At 46.5% G+C, this 22,348-nt stretch overlaps 2 protein-coding genes across 2 annotated transcripts in view; one reads left to right on the top strand and one right to left on the bottom strand.

Annotated features, from left to right (window-relative positions):
• Positions 1-22,348, bottom strand: part of LOC135401523 (uncharacterized) — an 80,871-nt gene that overhangs the window by 10,551 nt on the left and 47,972 nt on the right. The window lies entirely within an intron of this gene.
• LOC135401519 (uncharacterized) lies at positions 23-19,114 on the top strand. The gene is made up of 9 exons (XM_064633974.1): positions 23-390; positions 636-708; positions 3,725-4,036; positions 12,184-12,336; positions 13,718-13,801; positions 14,187-14,304; positions 16,563-16,645; positions 17,255-17,373; positions 18,306-19,114. The coding sequence occupies exons 1-9, from the start codon at positions 352-354 to the stop codon at positions 18,315-18,317; spliced, it is 993 nt and encodes a 330-aa protein (XP_064490044.1). The 5' UTR covers positions 23-351; the 3' UTR covers positions 18,318-19,114.

The following is a 22,348-nucleotide window of genomic DNA, read 5'->3' as shown; positions in this document are numbered from 1 at the left end:
ATCGCGGTCACCTATCGCGCGTGCGCTTCATAAGGCACATCGGAACCTACGGAGCTCGATTGCCTTCAGGTTCCATTTTGGAAGCAAACACACGACAGATACGATTGTGTTTGATCTTTGTGCCCTTATCGTGATCACCTCTCGCGCATGCTTCATAAGCCCAATTTCGCACTAACGTTTTACTTGGCCTTGTGTTTAACGGAGTCAAACCGGGCCCATTGAAGACTTCGCAGCTCGATTCCCGTCAGGTTCTATTTTGGAAGCAAACAGACGACAGACACGGTAGTGTGAAACCGGCCCCCAAGGCTAGTTGGAAGCCCGTTTTCCTCAGAGAGAAACAGACGCCCAAGAATGCATAGGATTTCGATTTGGTTAGCTCTCTTACTGACGGTAAGTCTACTTTGCGATCTAGAACAGATCAGTGTAGTTCGGAAGATTGTGCCGAGATATCCACGAGAGTAAAAGGAGAGGGCGTTGGGCTGTGCGCTGCTAATAAATGACAATTTCGCTTTAGCTACCACATGATATACTTTAGAAAAATATATTTTCTATGTTAAAGAAGTGACTCTGGAGTCTGGAGCACAGCCTCGCAGACTACAGCAAAACTGCTTTTTTTTTTTTAAATCTTGTTCCAGGTCTGCGTGGCAATGGGTTCGTCTGCAGAAGTACGGTTGCAGAAGCGGGAAGCGGATATCTACGAGAAATGTCGTACGTATAATAGAAGATTTAGGGTTCAAGTGACGTATCCTGAGGCTTCATAACGTCTTCCCTTCAAAGGTCCTGTACTGTATATAGTTTCCAGGTTATCCTTTTGCATATAGTACCATAAGGCCGCCGTAATGGGCTCTGTCAGCGTTCGTAGCGTTCATAACGTCACTTAACGTCGAATATGTGGGAACTAGTAACAAAAACACTTTCGGGCATCCCATTCTCGAGTAATCAGAGAACGCACCCATTCTGAATGGTGATTGGCCTCGAGCATGTTATGCCACGGAGTTGCCCACAGTTCCCTTAGAAGTCGGCCCAGGACGCACATTCCCCCAGGGCGTGAGTCGTGACGTTGCCCACATACGTGAGGCCGACAACGGCAAGCCCTATCACCACCACCACCACCACCACCGTGCCCATTCAGGATGTGGATCTATAGACCACACCCACACTCTTAGAAATGAACTTCACCACATAGCACGCTCCTAGCCAACCATCACCCCGAATGACAACGTTCTCGCCCCTGATTTGTTGAAAACGGGAGGAGGAGCCTATTTTGTGGCCATATGCACGGCACAAAATAGGCTCCTCCTCCCGTTTTCGACAAATCAGGGGCGAGAACGTTGTCATTCGGGGTGATGGTTGGCTAGGAGCGTGCTATGTGGTGAAATTCATTTTTAAGAGTGCAGTACATGCTTATCGCATCCTGATGAGATCACATGAGGTTCTTTTAAGTAATTTAGCGAGCCTTGGTGTCTCGGGCCCCGCATTTGAACTTTGAACTACTTAACACCTTAGGTATTTTTTTTTTTAATCTCGAGTTAGCGCTGCGAAGCAACTGTGGCTATGAGAGACGTACGGACTTGGACGAATGGAGAGAGGACAGCAGGAAGGAGAGGGGGACAGCAGGGGGGGTTAGTATGCGTCCTGGGCCGTCTTCAGGGGAAACTGTGCTGACATTCGTCTGGAAAGTCTTCGGAAAACCCAGGGAAAACCTCAGACAACACAACCGGTGACAGGAATCGAACCCTTGTCACGTCCCAGTGTCTGCGTGGAAAGCGATCATCCTAACCACTATGCCACGGGAGCTAATCGAACTCAGGTTGTTAAATTTAAGGATGCTTTTTCATTACCCGCTTATTCATGCATTCACGTACCTCAAGGTTCAATTTTAAAGCCTTTTCTTTTCCTTTTCGATGAATGACCTTTCTATCTATATCAAATTATCTGAGATATGTTCTTCTACGCTGACAACACAACTTTATACTTGTGACTGGTCGGCATTTAACAGAACTAGCTCAGCAGTTGCAAGCCGAAATTTCAAAATTAACAGAGTGGTGTTAGATCCTTTTATTTTATCCATTTCAGGTCCTAACTTATGATTCCAACCTCGTATTAGAGAAATTAGCAAAAATACATCATATAGTATGGTATCAGTGTTCTTATGCGAGATGGACGTTACTTCTCGCCATATATAATATTTAAATTTGTATTATCCGCTTGTACATCACCACCTGACATATGCCGTATGTGTATGAGAACTCACTTATGAATCACATCTCCGAGTATTCGTACTATTCAGAAACGAGCCATTGGGATTCTTTTTGGACTGCTATACCTCAGCAGCGTCACGCATTTTATGAATAACACGCATACTATTAATGTGTCACAATTAATAGCATTTCGGGTTCTAAAAATTAGCCATCGCATTATTAATGGCACTCTTACCTTACGTATAATAAATTTTAAGGAACTATATCCCAGTAGCCCCACTGGAACAAAGAGCGCATTTAACCTCCTAAACATTAAAACAACTTATGGCAAACACATATTTTTGTTCCGCTCTGTGCTGGAATAGAATTGTCTGCCCAGTAAAGGTAGTAAGTTTCAGTCATTTGAAAGAAAAGTCAAATTCTATTATTATTATTTTTTACTGTCAGTGTCTTTTAATTGCCACTGTTCTGTGACTTGAATTTTCAGATACTGTTTTGTATCGTTAGCGTACTTACTGTAAGGTTAGTGTATTGCGCTTTAGCGGTAGTGTTCGCAACACCTTGTAGACTTTGATATTAATATCAATGCGCATACTTGTTGTAACCCTGATATGCGCATTAGGGAAGAGACTTTACCAGGGAGTGCCTCCGTGTGTCTCATCCACTCTATGGGTCTGTGTATACTACGTGTGTATACAGTGAACGTTCGTTAATATGACCCCCGATAATATGACATACTCATTTTATGACCGTTTTTCTTGGGAACCGTTCCGCCACCGTCTAAATCCATCTCGTTAGTATGGCAATCCGCTTATCCGACTATGACTGAGGTTTTTGTCACAAGTCAAACACAGGAATTATATACTCGTTATTATGACCACGTCTCATGACCCGCAGGGTAGCCCCAGGCAGAGGATGACACGTTTTGAAATAGGGCGCCAAGGTTTGGGATGACTCTCGTTGTTGTTGACCTCGGAATTACTGATAGCGTCTTTCGGACTGTCAAAACACTGTAGCGCTTAAAACAGCAGTGACCACGAGACCAGGTCACACTCTGCTGTTGCTGTTGCGCACCTAAGAATGGCCGGAACGAAGCGGTCTCTGAAGTCACTGGATTGTGCGTTTTTCGTTACTATGACAACTCGCTATATGACGAAAATCTGCGGGAACGGTGGTGGTAATTTTAATCCGGGGCGCGGACAAAAGCTCACCGGACAAAAGCTCATCGGGACTGCACCCGTCGAGACTGACCAAGGTTAGGTCAAAAGAGCCTTTTACTATTTCACACGTTGGAGAGTGGGTCAGTTTATGTAGAATATGCACCCGTCGAGACTGACCAAGGTTAGGTCAGGAGAGCCTTTTACGTATTTCACACGTTGGGGAGTACGGTGCGGTGAGCTTTTGTCCGGTGAGCTTTTGTTCGATAAGCTTTTGTCCGGTGTGCTTTTGTCCGGGAGCCATATTAACCAGGGTTCACTGTAAAGATAAAATCGATCAGCCAACCGATCTATCCTTTCTTGCAGTTCCCCGGCTCCTTGAAGACGTGACGTACGACGCTGCAGCTGAAAAGATCACTCTCTTTCCGCCGGAGTTCTCCCCTGAGGAAGAGTGTATACCCACAGGAAGATACACGTACATGCTCTCGTATGCAGAGGAAGGCGAGGAACCGCTATACTGGTCAGTTCCGGGCATCAAAGGGCCCCTCGTCATCCATGGCCTCACGCCCTCGACGCGGTATAATATAACGGTAGCCATGAGCTACCTCTACGGCTTCACAAACCAAGCTAAGGAAACACCGGTGTACCTCATTCAGGCGAAAACCAGGGACCTCGCAGGTGAGATTATCCACGTGCACGTATCTGGACAATGTTTTCGATAACTTGAACGTGTACGTAACATGGAAACCTGCTGTGTCTGTGGTGTTATCTTGCGTCGCGGCATTTCATATCATACACTGCCGTGTACGACCAATACTATACTATAACGGGCACTCTAAGAAAAATGGGCAGCTTCTAGTCTCTTATAGACTGCAATAACTCCCTAACTTAATACCCTGATGATCACACCAAAGGAAGGTGATGAAAACAACCAGCGTCCAGAATAGTAATGATATTCAGGACATGTCCTGAATGTCCCCTGATGATCTTGAAATTTTCCTCCGCAGCACTGCAAATGCTCTCTAAATACTAGGGGTGTTCAAGTCAAACCGGGACTTTCTGTCTCCTGAGTGTACAAATGGCTCGCGCTACTTTTTTTTCGTCATTTTCACACGCGACAGGCCTCCGCGTTCACCACATGGTGATCCAAAGTTTGTGCAAAACAGAAGACACGTGCTGGACCAGATGGCCGACAACGAGGTGAGCGCACACATCGAACAGCGAATTGTCGTGAAGTTTCTCGTGAATGAAGCCGTAAAGCCATCTGAAATTCACAGAAGACTTCAGGCTCAGTATGGCCACGATACACTTAGCCGCAGCAGAGCGTTTGAGTGGTGCAAACGGTTCCGAGACGGCCGTACATCAGTGCAGAACGATCCCAGCCGGGACGGCTCAGAGCCCAGTGTCAGAGTTCCTGAGAACATCCAACTTGTGGAGCGCCCGATCTTCGAGAACCGACGGATAACATGTCTCGAACTGGCTCGAAAGACGGACCTTTCTGTGGGAACGTTGAACACTATCATTCATGAACACCTCCAGTTTCGGAAAGCCGGGCCTCATCCCCAAAGGATTCCTCCTCCTACAGGACAATGCACGCCTGCATACCGCACATCTCACGACAGGCATCTTACAGGAATTTGGCTGGGATTTGCTGCCACATCCCCCTTACAGTCCAGATCTCGCCCCCAGCCATTTCCATCTCTTCGGTCCATTGAATGCGTTCCTTGGAGGCTGTCACTTCGGCTGCGACGACGAGGTCAAGAGTGCGATCCGATCATGGCTGCTACGCGCCGGCAAGGATTTCTACGCTGCTGGCATCCAAGCCCTCGTGAAACGCTGGGACAAGTGCATTAGTGCAGCTGGAGATTGCGTTGAAGAATAAAACTAATTTCTCGCCTCCAAGTTCATTTAACTTTTGCGAAAAATGAAAAGTCCCGGTTTGACTCGAACGCCCCTCGCATATATGCGTGCGAGTGTGTATGCCTCATCTTTTTCATTGTCATCAGACTCCCACAATAGCCCACATCCACTGAGGTATGGTACCGCAACTGTTGCGGTGAATCGCCTCATCCCATCATCATTCATGTAGTTGTTGTTTGCCTAAACTTCGCTTAAATCTCCGTGTATTACGTTCCGAAAGGATCTCATTTTTTGTGGCAATGCAGTCTACCTTGTATACGGTCCCCAAATGACTATTACTCATTTTGTCTTATATTTTCTGTCACGTCTTATACAACTATTCTCAAGCTGCCTTCTGTCTGATCAACAATGTACAGGTTCGGGCTCGTTGGTACTTACTATTTGGTGAAGCACCAAGGAACAGGGACAGAGTTAAGGGCCGACAACACAAGCGCACTTCCCACAGCTTAAGGGGGTGCAACACCGTCCTGGCCCTATGGCATTCCTCATGCATTTTTCAAACCGCTTAATTCCGCAAGGAATTGCTCAATTTATATAAAAGAGGTCTTCAACTGAATATCTCAATGGGTTCTAGTACTTCATGGTGCCAGAAATTCATCTTTTATGTTGGAAATTTTTTCGCAGACGTCAGAAATTGCGTTTCGCGCTTGCTTCAAGTTTGTTGGCTGGTCACAAAATAAATAGACCTAAGGTGAGAATTTTAATCCCATTAAGTACTAGAAAAATATGTCTAAAATCAATATGTTCAGAAATAATTTGTTTATGCGGAAACATAGAGTTGCTACACGAATTCTTGTGAGCAGTGGTTAGCGAATGCTGACCCGTGGGATTTTGACTGTGCGCGGTGGTGCCATCTATCTGCATACCACAGAAATCTACACAAGTGAGAAAAACCGTATGAATTGTCACCATCTGTCTTTTCGCATGTGATAATAAATGGAGTGTCAACGCGCAGATGTCGCTCGTTATCTCGGAATCCTTCGTTCCGTGGTTGTGCTGTGCCTGCCAGTCACGGTTTTTCGCATAGCAGGAAACTTGTCTGCGGAAAACAGAAGAGACGTAAAGAACAAGCCCTGAATGAAACTCTACAAGAGAAGGCATCAGGATAATCTTTAAGTAGTACCAGACTCTCGCGAATCAATCAATCTTTCATCAATCTTTTCATCGAGAGCTAGCAGAAGCGACTGTGCGCAAGACGTGCATGCAGGAACGTCCGGAAACGGACCCTGTGTTGTTGAAGGGCAAAGCATTGTGGACAATATGTACTGTTCAACAAATTTCAAGCTCTGAGAATCCACAGCCCATTCAACTGCACACTTGCTGTCATAAAGATAACGTCAGAGAACAGAAATGCGGATTGCGGAGCAAAATTACGCTGTAATGCAAAATGTGCTTGCTGAAACCCGTTACAGCTATACTGAGGACCAACCAGATAGCATGTCAGGTCGTATGGGCGTGAACAGAGTAGCTGTATCCAATGTGCTATCCACTGGGGCTGGGTATACTTTGAGCGCTTCTGTAATGATTAGCTCCATCTAGAGCTTATTGACCCACGCATATCACGCAGTATGCCGATCAAGGACCCTGACTACAAGAAGAAATACAACACGCGGGAGATGTCTCGTAGTGCAACCATTTCGTCTGACTGTGTATATTGATACTGTTGTGCATGGTATATGCACTACAATTCCCTTTCCGTCACACAGCTCTGCATTGCTGTTCTTGCAGTTGACACCAATGTGACCTTCATTATCTAAACCAAGTTATCGGACCCAGTGGCCGAAGCCTCTGCTCCGCCTGCGGTGTCATGACAAGCATGAGCACATTCCCGTGGGGCGTGGACAGCGTCACATAGAGGGGCACTGTACCCTAGCTGACTTATCATTATCACAGGAAGCTTAATTCGTGTATGTTTGTGTGTCCGTGGTGCTCCTGGTGTCCATCGCGTACTGTTTATTGTGGAAGCTCATCTCTTGTATTCATCTTTTATACTGTCCTCAGAGCCCTTGTGCGGACAAACTCAGTTCAGCCACACATGTCTCCGATTCTCATAATCGGCTCTTACATATTTGAGCTCTTCTTAGTCGGTATGCCGATTAACTGAAATATGCGCATCCTGCACAACGCTGTAGTTGGTCAGCTTATTGCCCAATTCCATTTGTGTGCTGCAGTCGCATCCTGTTATAAACAACACTCAAACGTTACGTTGTCTTGAACTGTCCCTGTGGATTAGGACGTGCTGTATGAGGGATGCGTGAGTTTCAGTGAAATAACACAGCGTTCACATGCCAGCTTGGTTTCCTTTTCATGAGGTAAAATAATACAGGGAACGGTAACACTAATGTGGCACACGTGACATTCTGTGTACTAAAACATCTGGCAGCGAACAGTTTGGCTGACAGTTAAAACATTGCTGCAAAACGTGGCCTACAACTTGGTATAGAACTTGGTATAGAACTTCGCGTATACGCCGGATCGCCCTTCTCCAGGGGCGGATTACTGGCCATTGCATCGGTGCGTCGGCCTAACGTGGCAACGCCCACCGTCGGGCAAGCGCGCGCTGCCGACGCACGATCTGGTCAGTAAGGCCACCGTCGTCCGCTGGGTAGGCGAGCCTCGTCGGCGCGAGGAGCAATGACGCTACTCTCGGTGGCAGACGCAAGTCTGTCAAGCAAAAAGCCTGAATTTGACGACATTAACTTACTTTATATTTACCTCTAAGAAATATAAATTTTGTTACCGCGTGGAAAGAAACCTTCTTGCACATACTTCGCTAGATGAGCACGTAAGACACGAATCAGCCAATGCGAATGCAGTGCAGTGTCGTCTGCTGCCGTCGCCGGCTCGAAGGGAATCCTTCGGTACTCGGAGCTGCCTCTTTTTCTTTTCACGCGACACATGTGTTGAGGATTAATTGCGTATTTTATCTTAGCATTACATTCGTAGAAGACGAGGACGGTGATCTGTGCACTATACGCCGCGTGGAAGATTGCTATACTGACGAGGATAAAGTTATTTGGTGGACTTACGGTGTGCTTGCTGAGCTTGTCGAGTGATCTCCTCCTCCTTTTTAGTTCTACAACTAAACTAAGCAGTGATTCGGGTAACAGCTCAGGACTACACAGCCTGCTCAGGCTTCCAGAGAGTTGCCGGCTACAACAAGCAGCCAAGCTCAAAATGTGCGGAGCGGAGGCAGATGTCGACGGGGGAGGAGACAGGTGCCACCATCAATGTCCACCATCTCCTTGAAGAACGAAGGAGAATCGTGGAACAACAACAGCGGACCGCAGGAAGCATTGATCGCCTATGCCAAGTATGCCCAATGAAAGAGTTACTAACAACACGGACAATAAAATATGTGCTGGCTCATTCCCGCAGGCACTGGCTGCAATATCACAATACTTTGCGCACAATCTTCTGCAGAAAAGGCATACAAATGAATAGCGCAAGTATTGCTAGTTTTTTTTTATTGCAGTGTCCAAATATTTCATAAATAAAGAAATGTCATGCTTGTGCAAGACGGAGTTAATTTCACAATGGTGGGTTACGTACACACTAACTCAGCTAATGCGGGTGCATATTATTCCCTATGGGAAACACTCGATGTGTATGTCAATGTTTCCATATGCATCCTGTATGTGTATACACGATGCTTTGGACAGTCGGAAGAAGGAAACAAACTGCTCTTCCGACAACGACGTGAAGACATCCTTGTGAGCACGAAATGTCCTCGTTGACTGCACTGAAGTGGCTCCTTGGTCCTCTAGAAACGCATACACAAGCGCCATTTTCAACGACGAACGTCGCAGCGTTTTGCGTCGGCTGACCTCCTCGCCCAATGGCTACGAACGCCACACACCCACGACCTACTCTATACTAGAGACCCTGGACAGCTGGCGCTCCCCTATGGGAGAGACGGGTCATGGGTTAGTTACGTTAGTGACCGCTGCAAGCGCCACATAGCATTATTGGGGAGAGGGAATCACCCTTGCCACCGTCTTTAGTCTGCTAGGGATACACAGGCTGTTGCTAAGCCCGTTGCTAAGCACGCGCTATTCTCTCTCTTATGCTGCTTCGTCGTTGTCAACAGAGCCTACCCTACATCGCCGCGGTTTCGACAAGTCACGTGGTAACAAATAGTGCGAGCTAGCGCCAAATCCCATAGCCAAGCGGCGATTGCCAGAACTACTACCCCGGTGCTGGGAGCATTGCGGACGTCCAGGTCTCTAGTATAGTAGTAGGTCGTGCACACACCCGGCGATGGTGGCAGGCTGCGAGTAAGGTCACTTCTTCCTTCTCACGACGAAGCGGGTCACGTGCAGCACGCGTTACTATGGAGACGACGCTGCGCTACGCAGCGACAAGTGGCCAGTAATCCGCCCCAGGTGAGGAAACGCAGGGACTTGTTGCAAGCATGATGGCCGATGGTCAGCGTTCGCGTCTCATTGGTCACAATTTGTGTAAAGAGCTCGCCTTAGAAATTCCAGTGCGCAACTGTTGATGCATGCCACCTCGTCACAAAACCATCTGGTCATCCGGTTGTTACAGCCTACCCTTGATGCCCACCAATGGCGACCAGCAACCTGCCCGACGCCCCCGCACGCTGTACAACCCACCACAAGGACTGTACCGCTGGTACTGCGCTCGTAAAGATAACTGCCGCCGCTGTCATATGCAGCTTCACCCATTCCCTTCTTTTTAGACTTTGTGTACAAATATGAGTGTGGAACTTGTGGCGTCGGCGTAAATGAGTCGACAACAGCACATTATACTGAGACACCCATCACTGTTCAGGTGATCAGACGCGGTCAAAACTGAGAATGAACGCCATGTAAGACCGCACTGCCGACTACACAACTTGACTCGTCTTCACCGATCACACTGAACCAAAAATACAGCATTATATGTGCCAGTGTCAAAGCACCGTGGTATCGCAGAACAGTCCACCATAATTTTACAGGACAGTGCACTGATAATCTGGGGCTGACGATGGTGCAGTAATTTTGCTGTTCACGAAATGATCCCGACGATTCCGAATACACAGAAGCACATGTGAGCTTACCATGAACTGTTCATGAAGTCATTGGAGTACTTGCAAGCTTTCTCAATAGGCCATTAATTGTTTTTCAAATTAATGAAGAAGGTCTGCGCAATTAGCTACTGTTCTTTCTTTTTCTTCTCTTTTTCTTGTTTCTCCGCGGTTCCACAACGAGTGTTGGAAACATATGGCGTGTTCGCGAGGTTCTGTTGAATGAAATTGTCGGTCCGTCTGCTATCACACGCACAAATAACAGATAACACGCGGACGCTGTTCTCAAGGTGATAAAGGCAAGCTAGAGGTCGAAGGTAAAAGAACAAAGCAAGAGAAAAAGAGTGCCTTGTAATCCTTTCCGCCGATATGGTGGATCAGTCGCTTAATGTAGCATGTAACCGTCTGCCGGCATAGTATACAAGGAGCCTCCGCAGTGAACGCTAGGTAATCAATTAGACCGTCCTGGGCTCCATCTATTGAGCGGAATTGAGGAAACGCGAATGGTGTTGCACCCCCTTAAGGGAAGAAAAGCTACACACCGCTTCGTGCAGGCGCCCCCCCCCCCCCAAATTCGACGTTGGTATACGCCGCAGAAATAACTGTTTATCACTAAAGGTGATAGATCGGGTGCTGACACGCTAGTCTTTCGACCGATCGATTCCCTCCGTCTAATTATCTCTCGAGTTAGTTGGTCCTTATGACAATCTATGTTAACACACTCCCGACGTAACCGGCTACACTCGCCTTTTTTCTTTGGCAAGGCTCAGCCAACCACCATTGCCTAAACGCCTTCCACATTACCCTTATGCAACGGCCAGTCTGGCCTAGAGTCATCAAATAGGGGTACAGAGTATGGCATTCCTTTCCCGCGCCGGAGCTGCCGCCCGGTGTCCGCGATTGGGTCGATCGTGTCACGTGGTTTTTCCTTCCAAGAACGCGCCGTACATGTTGAGTCCCCTCCATCGAAAACCGGTTTCCTCGGTTGCGAGCTGGCTCGACTGCGCGCTGTTCTACGGCGGAGAAGGTGGAGATTGGCGTCCCGTTGCTAGGCGACGCAGCCGCGCTGCACCCAAGATGGCGGTCTCGCTCGCCGGCGTGGCTCATTGTCTCTACTCTGCTCCCTATTTAGTGACTCTAGCCTGGCCTACATAGGATCTCGCGCACGTGAGAAGAGACCTGTACACCACATTGGTGGCACACTCGACAAATGGGTGCTTATTCTTTAGGCACAGTCGAAGCTGTGGTCAGGCAGCTTGTCTACCTCTTTAAAAACCGCACCAAGCTTCTTTGGAGCTAAGAAGACTATACGTCTAGAGACACTAAATAAGCTTCGCTTCAGAGTATCGACACTGAGGTCCAAGGGAGAGCAGGAACCCCATGTTGTTTCCGCACCACACCATTACCATCCTCATTTAAGTATCAAAGACGGCTAACGTAATGCTCCCTGTGGGATAGAGAAGCGTGCAATGATTGTTTTGCGGTAATCTATCTATTGTCAACCAGAGCGTCAAGGTGAGCTCAAGGCCGCCAACTGCTGCTTGTAAACGAAAGGAACATTTCACCTGCGCACGATAGATGACATCGTGCACTAAGGTGCGTAGTGCACGTGCGCGTGGGTAGCGTGGCAAGGAAACAAGATGGCGCATGATCGCTCTTCGAACTCAGTTTCGCTACTCTGAAGCATAACGTATTTAGTGACTCTAGCTACGTCTACATTGACTCTAACCGCTTCTTTCTTCAGGTGGTGTGATGCCCTATCACGAGAGGGCGCTTCGCTAACAATATTCTGTCTGATGCCTTTCTTCTGATGATGTTTCTGCTGGGCATTGATATATACATCTCATAATTTACCAGTAATTCGATGTACATTCAGTTCCTCCACCACCGACTACGGAAATCAAACTGGTGGATTCGTCCCTACTGAACAAGACCCAGCAAAAGATTCAATTTCCAGCCCACATATTCAGTGACGTCAACGGGGCTATCAGAAGAGTCGATATACTCGTGGCACAGGATACGGAAATAGGTGAGTAGTTCTATGATTAACCCATGGTGAAACGAGCCTAAGCATATGGGCCACGCAAAATAAACAAAAAGACACAACGAGCCCAACAAAGCCCATGCCCAGGCTTGTTTCATCGTGGATTTTGTCCAGCAGCTGGCCAGCGTTTATGCTATCTTATCACATTATCAACCGCAAGTCGTGCCTCACAATTGTTGTCCCCGCAGAAGGCGCACACTGTGCTTGGCGAGTGATCGACCGGCACTAGATTTAGCGCACTAACCCGAGGTAGCCCCAACCCCGAAACTACGAAGAAGAAAAACGGCAACAAGCAAATGGTTGAACATAGAAGTAGACACACACACACATACATAAATGGGATGATGATGTGGTGAGCCATGACTTAACATAGACGTCATACATACATACATACACACATACATACACACATACATACATACATACATACATACATACATACATACATACATACATACATACATACATACATACATACATACATACATACATACATACATACATACATACATACATACATACATACATACATACATACATACATACATACATACATACATACATACATACATACATACATACATACATACATACATACATACATACATACATACATACATACATACATACATACATACATACATACATACATACATACATACATACATACATACATACATACATACATACATACATACATACATACATACATACATACATACATACATACATACATACATACATACATACATACATACATACATACATACATACATACATACATACATACATACATACATACATACATACATACATACATACATACATACATACATACATACATACATACATACATACATACATACATACATACATACATACATACATACATACATACATACATACATACATACATACATACATACATACATACATACATACATACATACATACATACATACATACATACATACATACATACATACATACATACATACATACATACATACATACATACATACATACATACATACATACATACATACATACATACATACATACATACATACATACATACATACATACATACATACATACATACATACATACATACATACATACATACATACATACTTTTCCGCTTTGACACTGCTAATACTAACGCATTAAAACAAAGTGAAACTGTGCACAGCAATGTCATCGGAAAGTGTTGAAGCCTGCGGAGTTCCAGGTAGGTCTAGTTGAAATGTCCTCTGGTAGCATGACGGTTTTCTTTCGAAGTACAAGTGCTGTGGTACTGTACCATTCTTCTTCCTCTTCTCTAACCTGAAGCCTAACCAAGTGGTTCTGTATTCTTCTCGAGCAGATAAGTGCGAGCAGCCAGTTACGTGGAGAGAAGCCCATTCGCAGTCCCCCATCAAGTGTTACGACACAGGAAGTAACAGCAAGAGTAAGTGTAACTGAATGGCATTCCAACTGATTCTCAAGAAACTGGTAAACATCGTGGTTGATGTGCTCTCCTGCATATTTGCTACGAATGGCTGTGACGACGCGTCACATTTTGTATTCCTTCATCGTCGCCACAAGCTATACAGTAAAGAGGAGGGAGGGAATTTCTCATGGATTGTGCAACACACGCACGAAAGTATTCATCAATATATGTGTCTTGAAAATCCAGGAGGGAAAATATTCTTAACTGCAGGAAGTCGTCAATTGATGTTTCTTTTGTTGTTGTTTTTTGTTACCTTCTTTTTCTTTTCTTTTTTTGTGTGTGTCCTTATGGTTGTCAGATCTGCTTGGTAAAGTGCAATAGTCTTGTACCTGTCGCTTTACAGGTTACAGCCGTAGTTGCCTATTGCACGATGAAACTACAGTAGAATGCGTGTTGGGGTGGCAAGATGAATGCGATGACAGTATCTGCAATGGACCTCTGACACCTGGCGTCAAGTACGGGTAAGCTTGTCTTTGAACCTGCATCAATTGCTGTACTTAGCGCCTAGAGTCTATATGTCGAAAGCGTGAGACCCGTCCATCATTTCCATGATGTGTCGCCTGTATAGGAAACGTCAGGGTACTTATCCCCGTTACATCGATTAAGAACGTAGGGAACGTAAGGAGACTTAGCCCTGCGTGCTGTTGATTCGTCAGGATCGGCACTTGTGCCAAGGGAGTAACGGGCCAGAGTAATGGACATCGGCACGTCTGTCGTCTTCGTACATTGTCTCCTCCACTCTATATTTATCACAGGGGTGTCACAAACCCGCCATTGTTGTAACTACCCTCAAGCGGGTGCTTTTGGCAAAACTGCCATCTTGTCCTGGTCGCACGTCACACAAAACGTCATTTTGAGGTCATGTGACTTTGTTTACATGTCGTCTTGCCGCTTACCGACATATTTCCTTTGTCATAACGATAAGAGATGGACGTATTTTGCTAACGTAAACTATGCGATGCTTCTTCCGCAACATGGTAGCCCATTTTTCCTTAGTTTAAGTACATCGCATCGGCTGAGTGAGTCCTAACGCGCCGTCGTCATCGCATCTTTGGAAGTCGTCAACAGTACGAGGCCTTATGTGCAAAACTTCGTCTTTTATTGCGAGATTATCGGATAAAAATAATTACCGTGATCGAAAGACATCCACAACGTTGCGCAGAAACAACAACCACATTGTTTACAAACAGTTTGACCGCCGATCACGGGCGCCGCCATCTTTAAGGTCACGTGTGCCTTGACGTTTGCTATGACGTGCGACCAGGACCTGTCCAGGATGCATTGCGTTCGCTCAGCACGCTTTCGTCTACGGAGCAATGCATTGGATGCCACCCCAGTGATCTTTATCACGGAGCAGGAGGAGCCCCCAACGCATAGTTTCGGAATACTTGGAGAGGTGTGGTGGTAGCGCGCCGAAGTGGCCCCCAAAGTGACGTGTGCAAAGCGACCTCATTGGGCGATTCAGGTAACGTGACCCTCGCGCGGCTCCAAAGAAGCTACAGCTCCTGTCCCCACGTCACTTGCACTACCACGCTTCTCTCTCACTTCTTCTTCTTCTTCTTCTTCTTCTTCTTCTTCAGCCACAAAGGAAATGGCCCTTAGCCACGCAGGGCTCTCTTCTGCCGAAGAGCCGTTGGGGCGCCTCCTTTTCTTCTTTCCTCCATGATCTATATAAATTACTGAAGCCCAGTGATTGGCGAAGAACGCAGACACGGCGTTCTCCACCAATCTTAGAGTCAATCCCGGTCGTCGCCTTTTCGTGTCCCACGACAAAGTTGCCGGTCCTCGACCATGCACATTCGTCACACGCCGTTCCAGAAACGCCACACCCTCTCAGCGGTTCAACCCCAGGCAACTCGAGGACCCATCCAACATTAGTGTTTTGGATGTTCTTATGTGGTCAACAATGCAAGTGAAAGGCCTGTAAATAGCGATCGTTTGAAGATGGGCGCATTATTCTTTGTCCTTCCGCAGTTGCTGAATATGTTTGTCCACGCAACACTGGTTCGCACCTGACCGCTATTTTATCCTTCTCAAAAACCAATTTAACACGTATACATATCTGGATATCATATAGACACCGCAGCTATCGCTGTGGCAACTCTTTGATGCTTTTAGCGTCGAAGGAAGTGGATTGCTGTCGTAATCATTGCAGGATATCTTTCTGGAAGGCTTCGTGTGTGTGGAACGTCTTTCCTCCAAAAGGGGAGGGGGGCAAACAAAAAGCTAACTTCTTCAGGCTAAATCTAGACAGTAAGGGGCGTGGGGCAAAACCTCCCAGCGTATTTCGAACAGGGTTGTCAAATTCGCCGCGTGCAGCTGGGCATCGTCATGGAGAAGAATTGCCGTTTCGTGGGGCAACCTTTATCAACGCGTACTACTGGGCGTCACTCGAGACCTCTTGCTGCAAAAAGTCCGCATGGTTGACATCCCGCATGTTTCAGAAGACGGCTCCCTTGAACTTCCCAGTAGATTGCTGCATCTTGTCTTTCTTTGGCGGCGGGGAAGCCTTGTGTCGCTATCCCATGCTGCTGCTTTTTGTCTGTGGGGTGAAATGATGCATCCAGGTTTCATCACATGTGACGATTGATTACAAAAATTCGCCCCCCTTGGATGGAAACCGGTCCAGCAGCTGCTCAGACACTGCCATGCGCGCTCCCTTCTGGCCACAAGTGAGGTGCCTCAGCTCACAGTTCACTTGTGACTGATTACATTGCAGGGTAAAGCTAAGGAGCACTAAGTATGCTCCGCCCACAGATTCCAAGCCAGCTTTCTTCACAGCTGGAGGCCCATCTGGCGCTGGTAAGTCACATTTTTCAAGTTCTGAAAATATATACTGGTGGATTTACAAGAACTCTCTGTGCTGCCTCGACTGCTGAAGGATTCAAGAGGCCATGAATTTGCATAAGTGGCCGGTGCCATGAAGAGAAATATCTTAAGCCTTTGCGACAAAGATGCGACGAAGATGCGCGACAAAACTGGTTAGATGTACCGTCCCCACAACTTACCTGCAAAGTAGCGATACACGAGAAGTAACAGTATCGTATCGTACACAAAAAAAATCACATGTTCGCCTATAGGGCTTCTTAGATTGTTTTTGGCGTCACCTCGCTACAGAAAAAGAGCGGAGGTAGCGGTACTGCTGCAGCACGTCACCCCCTTCTGTCGCATCACCCGGTGTGGTCCACACCCCCCACCCCAACCCCCTAGTGACGCCACTGTGTTCTTGAACCGCATTGTATATTTTTTGAATATTTATCACCATGCAAACAGCGTGCATGTCTTATTTGTGTAGTATTAACACCGTAACCACTTTGTCGTTCACTCGTTAAATAGAGGTTTACGTTTTCGATTATTTCCCATTGTATTCTCAGCCAAGGTTGTCTGACCATTATACATGTCGGTCTGCAGCTGGCAGTGGCAGTGGTGCCGGTGGCAAAGGCAGTGATGTTGGTGGCAAAGGCAGTGGCAGAACGACGTGTGGAAGCTCCTCGCTGATCGGTGCTATCACGTTTTTCGTAGTCCTCGCAGTAAGCATTTTTTAGACACTTCGTCTTTCATGTTTTACATTTCAAATATGTCCTTTCCTGCCACTTTGTTTTTTTCATCGCGATAAAAACTTATCCCATTACAATATATAAAAAGATATTGTAGATCAGACAATTAACCTGCAAATTTGCAAAAGCGATAATCAGCTTCACGACCGTTTCTTCATCTAACGATGAAGTTTCGTTGATTGAGAGTTGTTTTGTAATTGGTGTGAACTACATATTACACATAATAATGTAAACAAAATAAATGTGTGCGGATCAAAAATGTACAGCTCAGTGGCTGTACTGCAACGCATCCAATTTACCAAAGCCAAACATTACAGTTGTTTCTGTGCATCCTTCAATAAGTGCGTACCTTCCATCGGCATCGACATTAGAGACAAAAAAAAGAGAGAAGAAAAAAAAGACATATGCCGATCATTTCGTCACGTCCCCGCCTACTGATCACAAGGCTTTGGGTTCGAACCCTGCCCGAGACTCCTGTCGAAATTCCTTAGACACGTCCTCCTCCTAAGTGCCGTACGGTTCTATACTCAAAAATATCAGTGACAATCTCCACCTGCAACCTCCTCCGGGACCAACTTGTGAGACCCTAATTAACGCACGAATCGCTGTCAAAAATCTTATACGCTGTGGCAGCGAAGCGCAATGGTAGTCATAAAACATTCTTGTTATCGTTTTATAACGACATGATGCGCTATATCACCCATGCCGCAGCTCACTTCAAGACAAACGCAATTCCAAATTGTCGAGTTTGGACTATAGCATGATGAAACTGAAAACTTTTGAGAGAGCACCTTTGACCGCACCTCTTTGCTTGCTTTCTTCCTTTTTCTTTTTTTTTTTAATTGCCTGTATAGGATTATGTCATAGCCCGATAGTTATTTTATTCATTCCATTACTAATTGCAGATGACGAAGTAGTCACACCTGTGTTGGCAGGATTCTACTAAAGAAGACCTCTGACTGACACCTGGTGCCACGGCATTCAAGAACTGGTGCTGAAATATGCAATAAATGGCCGCACATCAGAACTCCTTTTATGATCGCGAGGCATGCCATGCACGTGGGGGCTCTTCACCGGAAATGGTGGCAAAATTTAAACTGAAACATGAAAACTATTGTTCACAAAAAATACCACCATTTTGATATAGACCAGCGTTTCCCAAACTTTTGGCGGTGACGGACCCCCGGAAGCGATGAGAACCAATTCACGCCCCCCCCCCCCCCGGCTGCCAAATATAAAATGCGCTAAACACAGGAGGAACACTCTCAGTCAGTTCGAACTCGACGCAAAACGATATGACGCACTGTATTTCCCATGCTAGCCAGTGCATAACCAACAACCTCGTCAGCTGCTGCGTGCTTTCGATACAGCTCCAGAAACGATTCCGGACTGGTTTCTTCTTCTTGTTAGTATGTGTATGACGCGGACAAACGTGCATTGCAGGACTTTTCTATCAGAAATTAGAAGCTAGCCGTTGAAGCATGCTTGTAGCAATTTTGGAAGTTCTGGGTGTTTGGAAATCGGGCAGCATGTACGAGCACGAAATCCTCACTGAAACGTGAGAGACGGTCGCGGACCCCATTGGACACTCTCGCGGACCCCCAGGGGTCCGGGGACCACACTTTGGAAAACACTGATATAGACCATGTATAGACCACCATGTAATATAGTAAAAAAAGTGACATTTGCATTGAATAAAGACATCTGGTGATTAGTTGCGCAAACTTCATGCAATTCAAGTTTTAGAGCAACAAACAGCAGCAACAACAACCCCCTTTATTCTCATGATCCCGACTATTACGCCAGATATGAAAATGGGTTACACCAGCACGAAACATGGAGGTGCGAATACCGAAACGGACAATGCTGTGATGCTGGCGGTCCGCATCAAGGGCTGCGGAATAGGGATACGTCCCATGTTTTTGGTAACCAATAAGGGGGGACCATCGTTTCGGCTCATTCGACGTCATTGTTCATTGCTTGAAAGCCTATACATGTAGCCGCATCTCGAATATAGCCTATAAGGCTATATTCGATTACTATACGCCTAGAGCTCTTTGATACATCACTCTTTCTTCTTTTCTTTTGTTCATACGCTATCACTTTGTAGAAACAAAAGTTAGAAGCAAAGCCAATTCTCACCCAATGCATTTCCTATGGCCTACACCGACCGCAAACCGCCATGTTTTCCTCTCTCTGCTTCACATTCACACCACCACGTAGAGGTGGCGCTGCCTAGAGACGAAACAAAACCAGAACCTATGGAACAACCAGATGGACCAGATGCAGGGTTTGATGACGTTCAGCCACGTGTGCGCAGTTTCGTCAGAAGATGTAAACACTAAAAAGTGCGAAAACAAAAACATCATGCCACCAAATATGGGCCAGGAGTCGACCGGTGACTCATTTGCGTGATATATACGCGGAGCAACCCACATTGCGTATAACCCCAACATACAGGAGTAGGATGTCCAGGGGCAAATCGCATCCAGGCCTCACAGGAAGGAAGCGTATAGTACGGGAATTTAAGTAGATATCCTTTTTGAAGGCGCGCTGAAAAACGTCACAAAGAAGATGGCGTCTCGACAATTCAGAAAAGCGTGCTCAATGTTTTCCTCTTTCGGACAAAGACTGCAGTTGAAATTGTTCCATGGCACCCAAAACCCTCTGTCGCACAGCCACGCACAAAGCCGTAGCGTTCCAGTATGCGATCGATAGAAGGAAGTCTTCACCATTGGACGAACCGGAATGCGCCCTAAACGCAAGAGAACATCACCACCAGGCTGGGGTGCAAACATCGTACGGTACATTGGGGGGCTGAAAAAGAGAAACCAATGGCGTGCCATATACTGTCGACAGTAACAGTTCCGGTAGCTCATCACGAAGGATGGCAGTAGTGCAGTGCTGGAGGAAAGCGCACGAAAAGAAAAACAGGAAAGGCAGTAAGGAGAAGACTTAAGTAGGGTGAGAGAAAACGGAGAGCCACAGTCAAGTAGACAGTCAAATACTGTTTCATTGTACTTCGTCGGATCGGTATAGCATACCGTCTTTGGGCGTTCCCTGCCGTCTTTTGTTTGGCAATATCTACAGATGTTGATCAAGTATTGGATTGGATCTGACTAATCTGAAACCCTTCTTCTTTTCTTTTTCTGAATAACGCGTCCTGGAGTTGCCCGTCCCAGGTGGCTCGAGACTAACATCTCCATTTTTTCTTTTACAAGTCAATCAACCTAAATTTTCAAAAAAAAAAATCAGGAACAATACGTATACTTAGTCAGTGATAACATAAGTCATACACTTGACCCCACCCTCACACAGGAATCGCTCCGCGCGCGCGAATGTAGTGCGGCACGGCCAAGTAGGGACTGAGGGGGGGAGAGAGCCGGCACTAGATCGCGAAGCGAGGGCGTCGTGCAAAGGCTGGTAGCCAATCGCAGGAGCCTTCAACAGGTGAGCGGGCGGTCCTAATCTTAGAACTTAAGTTGTCACTGACTATAGATATGAAGGCATGTCTCAGAACAACATGCTAGATAAATACCGCCTATCACATTAAAAAAAAGAAAACTATTTCTTCTGTTTGTGTTGTTGGTGTTGCAATATAGATCGAGAAAACAATACTTGGAAACAAGGAAACCACAGCGAAGTTGATCCCGTTCCAAATTCCTTCGATGTCGTCACCGAATTTGCCGAAAGTTCTCCGTAAGACGACTTCTGTTGTAAAATGCCGGCAAAGCACTGCTGGTGTTGCCTTTCAAGCGGCAGCCGGTACGAGCTACAAATAATCGTCCGTGCCGGTTGAATACCGGCTGGGTTTCAACCCTATAACTACACACCCTCCTAACGTCCTTCATTCCTCCAAGACTCCTTCAGACGGACAGTATTCCTTCAGACTGTCCGTGAATGAGTGGTGCTATCGCCGCCCCGTGATGTGGAGAGCACATGGGCCTTACTACGTCACGCCAGGAAAACGTGCCTTTCCGCAAGAGTCGCCGCAAGAGTCACCGTTCACGTTATGTGTTTTGGCAATTCATACAGTCCAAGTACTGCAGGGGACACGGTTGTTCGAAATCCGCACTCCGTGGTTTACCTCGTCTCAAATCTCCAGGTGTTGCAAGACTATTTCTTTCGAGTAATAAACACACGCAGCACATGGTCCACCTTCAAATGAAATAAAGGCACAACGCTTTCAAGTACAACCGGGGTAATATGAGACGGCGAAGTACTGGCAGGCGATTTTAGCTAACCGTGCCTCCGACAGTACTATTACGTAGATGATGCGGTGTCTAGTGTACGAGAGAACCGTCGATGTGCCCGGTGGTGGTGATGATGATGAAAGGGGTTGCCGTTGTCGGCCTCACGTATATGGGCAACGTCACGACTGACGCCCTGGGGAAATGTGCGTCCTGGGCCGACTTGTAGGGGAACTGTGCCGACATATGTCGGAAAGCGTCTGAGGAAAACCCAGGAAGAACCCCAGACAACACAGCCGGCACCGGGATTCGAACCCGGGTACCTCCCAGTCTCGACGTGAGGTGGCCAGCACGCTAACCACTGAGCCACGGGAGCTGGTGTCGATGTGTCCGAAAGAAGGGCAAGAAGGTAAACGGACCAACGGGCAGTGGTTCCACTCATATTTTTCTTTCTTTTCTAATCCAATCTAATCCATGTAGTGGTTCACAATGCAATTCTAAAATATCAGCATGACCTACAGCACCCTCACCCCCATCCCCCACTCCTTTCTACTGTCATCTCTCCATCTGTCCATGTCCGTGCGCTGTGCATAGCCACAGTTGCTTCGTGGCACAAATACTGTATTTAAGAAATAATTCCCCTAACAAACATGTTCGTCTGCCAGTCCGTGACATAGTAACAGGCAGCTTTCTAGTTCTGCCCTCTGGAGGGACTTGTCGCATTAAATTTACCAGATTTGATTACAGCTTCATTTATT

The sequence above is a fragment of the Ornithodoros turicata genome, chromosome 7 (assembly GCF_037126465.1).
Source record: "Ornithodoros turicata isolate Travis chromosome 7, ASM3712646v1, whole genome shotgun sequence".
In the NCBI taxonomy this organism is placed as follows: domain Eukaryota; kingdom Metazoa; phylum Arthropoda; class Arachnida; order Ixodida; family Argasidae; genus Ornithodoros; species Ornithodoros turicata.
The sequence above is the reverse complement of the archived record's forward strand: the minus strand, read 5'-3'. Positions and strand labels throughout refer to the sequence as shown.

What these genes read in the sequence shown, in the direction of transcription:
- LOC135401519 (XM_064633974.1), top strand. Translation starts at nt 352, where the DNA reads ATGCATAGGATTTCGATTTGGTTAGCTCTCTTACTGACG. An exon ending in GAAAACCAGGGACCTCGCAG is followed by an intron (nt 4,037 to 12,183) that starts GTGAGATTATCC and finishes ATGTACATTCAG; the next exon opens with TTCCTCCACCACCGACTACG. An exon ending in GGCACAGGATACGGAAATAG is followed by an intron (nt 12,337 to 13,717) that starts GTGAGTAGTTCT and finishes CTTCTCGAGCAG; the next exon opens with ATAAGTGCGAGCAGCCAGTT.